The 7,500-nt window shown below is 33.5% G+C and overlaps 4 protein-coding genes and 3 non-coding genes across 7 annotated transcripts in view; 2 read left to right on the forward strand and 5 right to left on the reverse strand. All coding sequences in view use genetic code 11, as the record gives it.

Moving 5' to 3' along the window:
- Window positions 1-1,342, reverse strand: part of matK (maturase K) — a 1,524-nt gene extending 182 nt beyond the window's left edge. The window contains exon 1 of the mRNA in view: window positions 1-1,342. This exon is cut by the window's left edge and continues 182 nt beyond it. Within this exon, the coding sequence (YP_009093931.1) occupies window positions 1-1,342 (1,342 nt within the window).
- Window positions 1-2,109, reverse strand: part of trnK-UUU — a 2,578-nt gene extending 469 nt beyond the window's left edge. The window contains exon 1 of the tRNA in view: window positions 2,073-2,109. This is a non-coding gene — a tRNA (tRNA-Lys). The remainder of the gene's footprint in view (window positions 1-2,072) is intronic.
- A 910-nt stretch (window positions 2,110-3,019) lies between these two features.
- On the reverse strand, window positions 3,020-4,124 carry rps16 (ribosomal protein S16). Its single transcript has 2 exons — window positions 4,085-4,124; window positions 3,020-3,240 (listed from the first exon to the last, which is right to left on the reverse strand). Exons 1-2 carry the CDS (start codon window positions 4,122-4,124, stop codon window positions 3,020-3,022), a joined length of 261 nt encoding a protein of 86 aa, YP_009093932.1.
- Window positions 4,125-6,175: 2,051 nt separating this feature from the next.
- On the reverse strand, window positions 6,176-6,247 carry trnQ-UUG. Its single transcript has one exon. It is a non-coding gene; the product is annotated as a tRNA-Gln (tRNA).
- A 329-nt stretch (window positions 6,248-6,576) lies between these two features.
- On the forward strand, window positions 6,577-6,762 carry psbK (photosystem II protein K). The gene has a single exon. The coding sequence runs from the start codon at window positions 6,577-6,579 to the stop codon at window positions 6,760-6,762; it is 186 nt and encodes a 61-aa protein (YP_009093933.1).
- Window positions 6,763-7,156: 394 nt separating this feature from the next.
- Window positions 7,157-7,267, forward strand: psbI (photosystem II protein I). Its single transcript has one exon. The coding sequence runs from the start codon at window positions 7,157-7,159 to the stop codon at window positions 7,265-7,267; it is 111 nt and encodes a 36-aa protein (YP_009093934.1).
- A 165-nt stretch (window positions 7,268-7,432) lies between these two features.
- trnS-GCU overlaps window positions 7,433-7,500 on the reverse strand; it is an 87-nt gene continuing 19 nt past the window's right edge. The window contains exon 1 of the tRNA in view: window positions 7,433-7,500. This exon is cut by the window's right edge and continues 19 nt beyond it. This is a non-coding gene — a tRNA (tRNA-Ser).

Here is a 7,500-nt window from a genome sequence, read left to right on the forward strand (position 1 = left end):
TTTTGTGTTTACGAGCCAAAGTTCTAGCACACGAAAGTCGAAGTATATACTTTATTCGATACAAACTCTTTTTTTTTGAGGATCCGCTGTGATAATGAGAAAGATTTTTGCATATCCGCCCAAATCGATCGATAATATCAGAATCTGATGAATCGGCCCGGACCGGCTTACTAATGGGATGCCCCGATACGTTACAAAATTTTGCTTTAGCCAATGATCCAATCAGAGGAATAATTGGGACGATGGTTTCGAACTTCTTACTAGCAATATCTATTAGATATGAATTTTCTAGCATTTGACTCCTTACCAGTGAAGGATTTAGTCGTACACTTGAAAGATAACCCAGAAAATCGAGGGAATGATTGGATAATTGGTTTATATGGATCCTGCCGGGTTGAGACCACAAGTAAAAATGACATTGCCAGAAATTTACAAGGTGATATTTCCATTTATTCATCAAAAGAGGAGTCCCTTTTGAAGCCAGTATGGATTTTCCTTGATATCTAACATAATGCATGAAAGGATCCTTGACCAACCATAGGATGGTTTGAAAATCATTACGAAACACTACTCCAAAATGTTCTATTTTTCCATAGAAATGGGTTCGCTCAAGAAGGGCTCCAGAAGATGTTGATCGTAAATGAAAAGATTGTTTACGAAGAAACACGAATATAGATTCGCATTCACATACATGAGAATTATATAGGAACAAGAAGAATCTTTGATTCCCTTTTTTCAAAAGGGAACTAGATTTCTTTGGAGTAATAAGACTATTCCAATTACGATACTCGTGGAGAAAAAATCGCAATAAATGCAAAGAAGGGGTATCCTTTACCCAGCAACGAAGAGTTTGAACCAAGATTTCTGAATGAATGGGGTAAGGTATTAGTAGATCTAACACATAATTTAAACGTGATAATTTGTCCTCTAAAAAAGAAAATATTGAATGAATTGATCGTAAATTATGAGATTTTGTTATTTCTTTCCCTTTGAGGGAAGAAACTAATCGCAGCGAGAATGGAATTTCCACAATGACTGCAAACCCCTCTAATATCATTTGAGAATAAAAATTCTTGTTGTATCCAACACATTGAGTTTGATTAGAATCATTAGCCAAAAAAATCAAATGATTCCGTTGATACATTCGAGTAATGACCCGTTTCACAATTAGTGAACTGGATTTATTGTCATAACCTAAATTTTCCGCGGGTTCATAAAAAACGGATCTATTTAAACCATGATCGTGAGCAAATACATAAATATACTCCTGAAAGAGAAGTGGATATAGAAAGTCTTGTTGCCGAGATCTATCTATTTCTAAATATCTTTGTAATTCCTCCATTCATTTGAAATTCTATTTGAACCAAAGGTAGGAGATTTCTTGGTTATCAAATGATACATAGTGCGATACAGTCAAAACAAGGTATACAGTAAGAAAGGAATAGATACCTCGGGGACAGGTAGGCTAATCAACGGATCCTCTATCCTCTCTTTTTTCATCCAATTAAAATCGATTTGTGTTCGTTCGTTATAGGATAACGAGATAGTTAGAAATCCTTTATTTTTGCAACCCGATCGCTCTTTTGACTTTGGAAAAGAAAAAAAATTATCTTTATCAATATACCGTTTCTTCTACACATTCGTCTTCACTCTATAATGGAATGGAGAAAAAAATAATTAGGATTCATTAAAAAAATCGATAATCCACTCATAGGAGAACCCTTTCCCGCATCAGGCACTAATCTATTTTTAACGTCTAATTAGATCGGGTAATCATTCGAATTAAGAACAGAAGCTCGTTGCTTTTTGTTTCTCTATAATTGGAGCCATAGGGCTCTATCCATTTATTCACTCGACCCAACTTTGTTTGAATTTTGTGTCGCGCTCAAAAATTCAAATAAGATTTTGTACCAATCCAGTAAGGATGAAGTATTCTCAGAGTTCTCCATTGATACGACATGCTGTTTTTTCCATTCATTCCCTTTCAGGATCAGTCGCGGTCTTACAAACTCTACCAATGGTATGGACGAATTCGTTGCTTCATCCAAATGTGTAAAAGATCCTAGCCGCACTTAAAAGCCGAGTACTCTACCGTTGAGTTAGCAACCCCAAAAATTAAGGTGTGTAGATACGATCGGAATCAAAAAAAGATTGGATTGCACGGTTCCACCAAAGCATTGAACTAACAACAAAAACAAATCAAAAAAATTTATGATCGATTACGAACATAAAAAAAAGGAACAAATAAAATACAAGAAATTCCCAGAAATTGCCAGAAAAATATAGATATAAAAATTGATAGACCCCCCTTTTTCTTTTTTCTTATCAATTTTTTCATTCAGAAAAAACTTCTTGTGTCATAACGAATCCAACAAACCTATCATTTGAATGATCTAAAGTAAAAAACCAAACTTATGGGACGGATAAATAGATCTATTTATCCACGATCGAATTATATTTGTTCGATACACTATTGTCAATATGAATGTTGAGAAAAGAATACAATTGAAAAAATAAATAAATAAATAAAGACTTGTATTGGATTAGCACTCCATAGAAAATTTACATAAATAGAAAAAAGTATGGATGAGGGGAATAAATAAGAAAGAAATAGGAAATAGGAAAAAATCTCGGAGTTATTCAATAGAGGTACAATAAGCAAGCTTGACCCTTGTTTGTTGGTGGAGTCCCAACAAAAACCACCCGATTGAGATAATCCCATAATTTTTTATTTATAGATTCAGTTATTTCAGCTATTCACTCGATCTTCTATCCCCGTCTCATATTCATATTAATAGAAGAGGTTTTTGTCGTTATATAATATAAATAGAATAGAATATGTAAATATAATAATAGAAGAATATGTAAATATGTAATATGAATATGGGATCATATGGAAACAATAGGAAATAGATATGAATAGAGCAAGAAAAAAGGGGAATAGTGGATAAAATATTATCCAAAGCTAGATTTAGATATAGGTCACCCCTTCTTTCTTTTTTTTTTCATTACATTAATTTTATTTCGTTTGATTAACGCGAAGTTCTTTAAATACCTCTGCCTTCTTTGAAATATCATGAACTGTTCCTGTAGGTTGAGCGCCTTTTTCAAGGAAATATAGAATAGCGGGAACATTTAAATAAGTTTGATTCTTTATCGGATCGTAAAAACCCACTTTCCGAAGATCTCTTCCTTCTCTTCGGGATCGAACATCAATTGCAACGATTCGATAGATGGCTCATTGGGATAGATGTAGATGAACAATGCCCCCCCTAGAAACGTATAGGAGGTTTTCCCCTCGTACGGCTCGAGAAAGAATGATTCGAATTTATGTATTGTATTGGCAAACAGATTCATAAAATCATCAAATCAATTAGACTATTATGATTTGAGTCGTTTTTTTGTTCTGTTCTTCCTTCGCGAAAAATAAAAAAAGAAAACCATTCGTACTCATAACTCAAGTTGGATAATTCTCAAAAAGCTCAAAGGAAAATCCTTAGGCACTTCATTTTTTGAGCTGTCTCTAACCCCTTTTGTTTGTCTCGTTTAGAATCCATTTTTATTCTTCATTCTAATCCAGTTGTTAAGACAATTAAAATGGTGTTTCCTTGTTCCGGGATCCTTTATCTTTGCTTTGAATCATTGGGTTTAGACATTACTTCGGTGATCTTTAATCGTTTCAAAATGGCAGCAACATACCTTTTGTGATTTCTTTCTATCGAAGAATCATACGAATAATTGATTCCCGCGTGATACACTTTTGATCGAAATGGTTTTACCAATTCCAACAAATTTTCCTTTTGAATTTGAAACTTGTTCGGATTGGATCCTTTCGGTTTCTATATCGAAGATATACTTACGAAGTTGTTCCAACTTATTGATTGGCACTAACCATAGATCCTTGCCCCTGAGAAATGAATCAATACTTACTTTCTGCTCGAGCTCCATCATGTACTATTTACAACCCCCCAAAATCGGGATTCTAGTGGAACAGAACAAACTATGTCGAGCCAAGAGCACCTTCATTCCTATATAAAATGGTGGATGTAAGAATCCACAGCCGATTATGTCCTTCAAGTCGCACGTTGCTTTCTACCACATCGTTTCAAACGAAGCTTTACCATAACATTCCTCTAATTTGAAATTTGAAACCAGTATGAATTGATTCAATATGGAATCATGAATAGTCATTGGCTCAATCGGTACATAGTACATAGTAATCTATACTTTTAATTTTTCTATTCTATATAGATGGGTAGGTATAGGTTTGTATTTACCTGGAGAAATTTCAGCAAGAATTCAATTTAACCCCATATCATATTTTATCTTATCGTATGATATGAATAAAACCATTTTTTTTTTAAAGAACACAAATAAATGAAGAACACAAATAAATTCGTTTTTTTAATATTCATCGTCAACAGATTGTTCGAGACGATCACTCATGAAAGATCCAATTCTTTTTTGAACAACTAAATTTTTAATTAATATTAATTAAAAACGAAATTCGAAATTAAAGAAGGGTCCTTAATTAGATTTCGATTTCCAATACGGGACAGAATGAATATAAGTCATTAATCAAATAAGCTAGTCCAACGATCCGGAAAGGCCGGAAAAGAAATGATTCGATAGAATAGATTCACTAATTTCACACCTCTTTAAGTACCAAAGAATTCAATTCATAAGAATCATTACAAACGTTTAATTAAACATAAATTCCTACTTTGACAGACATCATTATTTAAATAAGAATAAGGTTTTCCAGTAAAGACAGAAATTTATCTCTAAATTAATCAACAAATCGTCACAATCATAACGAGTAGCTAAAAATTGGAGTATATATCTCATTAATTAATGAAATGAGACACGAATTTTATCATCATAAGAGAAAGAAATCCATGTTTTGTTTCCAATAAAATCATCAATGATTTAAACTAGATAGAAAAATCGAGAACCAAATCCAATTTCTTTTTTTTCGTGGGGTGAATAGAAATGAAATTGAAATAGAGAAGGCTCATGTAAGAAAAAGAGTTAGGATTTAGGCCGTTATTCTTTCATCTGATTGAGAAAATAAGAACCGGAAGAATATGAGCTTTCTGTATCCATCAGATCGACCGAACAATTGTCACTGGAAGTAGTCGCGGATATTTTTCTTTTTTAAGGGATCACAGATCTTTTTCGACAAAACTGAAATGACGTTGTCTTGTCACTGAAAGAGAACAATACGGATAGACATGGTTTTTTTCTACGTGTTTTGTTTTACTTCAGGTTCAGTAATCTTTCCATAAATTCTCTACCATCAAAATTGAAGTAAAATGACTGGAATGTATAAATCCCCCCCCCCACCTCAATCGCTACATTGATTTACAATTATTCATTGGAGTAGAGAAAGACGCAAAATACAAACAAATTAGGTCCAAAGAAAATACATCTGTTACATATTGAACTTGATTCTTTGTTAATGAGATTCGGACAGACATTTTAAATGGATACCTTCCATTGCTGATTAACTCCTATCTACTCCAAAATTTTCTGTAAATCCTGAATCATAAATGAAAAAAGGGGATCCTCTTACTCTTATGGGATGCTAGATTATCTTGTCTAGGTACAAAGCAAAACGGGTCCAGATCAAGTCGTTTTTCCTATTTTTTTTACCCCAACCCAGTCTTAGGAGTCTTATCTTAATCCCAGTGCTGGAATTAAATTAGTACTAAGAGCTCCCCCCCTGTTTATAATTCAGGATCTACAGAGAATTAGTAATTGGGCAACTCTATGTTACTTTAGTTACTTTAGGGTAGGGAATATAGAGGCCATTCTTTCATATTTCGACTCAGAATGCATCATTGAAAATTCAAATAGATATGGGACGTAAAGTTTCTCTAAGTACCTAACTTCAATATGAGCGATACGGGCATATACTGAAGCACCCATTCGATTTTTTTGAATTTCACTATTGTGATCTATGTTCCCATCCTCCCTCCTACCTGGATCACAAAAAAATTCAGTTAAATCCACGCGTCATTTAAACTCGATTCAGTTTGTGAGAAAGAAAAGATATAATTCAGAGAAAAATCATTAGAAATCAGAAATAAGGATCACATTGTATCCAACATTACACTCTTAAGCAGAAGATTGTTAAAGAGAACAATCTTTATTCTGATCGAATCGGTCCGCTCTGGGGCGGAAGGATTCGAACCTCCGAATAGCGGGACCAAAACCCGTTGCCTTACCGCTTGGCCACGCCCCATTTCGATTTCTATTCGACACTAATAAAGACTAATATCGGTCTTGGTTGTTCGTCAATTCGAGTCTAAATATCTATGGAATCTATTAGATTGTTGTTAGGATTTGCCACGTGTAGATGTAGAATTAAACTGAATTTATTGATCATTATATATAATTCAATTAAGATATTGTATGAAAGTATGATTCCTTCTATTCTCATTTAAGAATGGAAGGAGTTTTGATTGGGCGAGTTCAAAGAAAAAGAAGAATTTTTTCTTACTTTCTTCATTTTTCTCCTTATATCAATAACTCAATCAAAATGCAATTATTTCCAAGAACGAAATGTTTGTTATGCTTAATATCTTTAGTTTGATCTGTATCTGTCTTAATTCTGCCTTTCATTCGAGTAGTTTTTTCTTTGCCAAATTGCCCGAGGCTTACGCTATTTTCAATCCAATCGTAGATGTTATGCCAGTCATACCTGTGCTCTTTTTTCTCTTAGCCCTTGTTTGGCAAGCTGCTGTAAGTTTTCGATGAGATCTCTTTAATACTATCCTACAAACATTCATGATTTTTTCGATAAAAAAGATTTTAACAATTGATCAGATAAGTCTTACATTATGGACCCTTGATTTAAACATTGAAATTCTTGGATAGCCGCGATAAATCTAGATTACCTTATTTCCTCATTCTGACCTTCTATTTCCAGTGAATAAGGACCCTATAAGGGTCCCCCACAATATCTAATTGTAATTGTTTGTGGGTATGAAAGATATTTTTGGTAACGAAAGAATCTTATTACAAATGAATTTCTGCAAATTCCTTTCTTTTCTAGAAACCACTTTATTTCTTGGTGTCAAAATAGGATATGTGGTATAAAAATTGATAATCTATTCCCTTTTCCCCCAAAAATGATCTTGGAGATTGTGTAATGCTTACTCTCAAACTCTTCGTTTACACGGTAGTGATATTCTTTGTTTCTCTCTTCATCTTCGGATTCCTATCTAATGATCCAGGACGTAATCCTGGACGTGAGGAATAAAAAAAATAAGGGGTTTCTCATTTTCCTTACTTAATTTATTATTTTATTTATTTCTGAATTTTCTTATGATTTTATCTATTCCACACATTTAACTATGATAAAAGATAAAAGAGGCTCGAGATTTTTTTAGAATTCGAAAGAAAAATCTCAAGTCATCAGAGGAAACGGAAAGAGAGGGATTCGAACCCTCGGTACAAAAACTCGTACAACGGATTAGCAATCCGCCGCTTTAG

This window comes from Nelumbo nucifera, chloroplast, assembly GCF_055504915.1.
Source record: "Nelumbo nucifera chloroplast, complete genome".
Taxonomy (NCBI): Eukaryota; Viridiplantae; Streptophyta; class Magnoliopsida; order Proteales; family Nelumbonaceae; genus Nelumbo; species Nelumbo nucifera.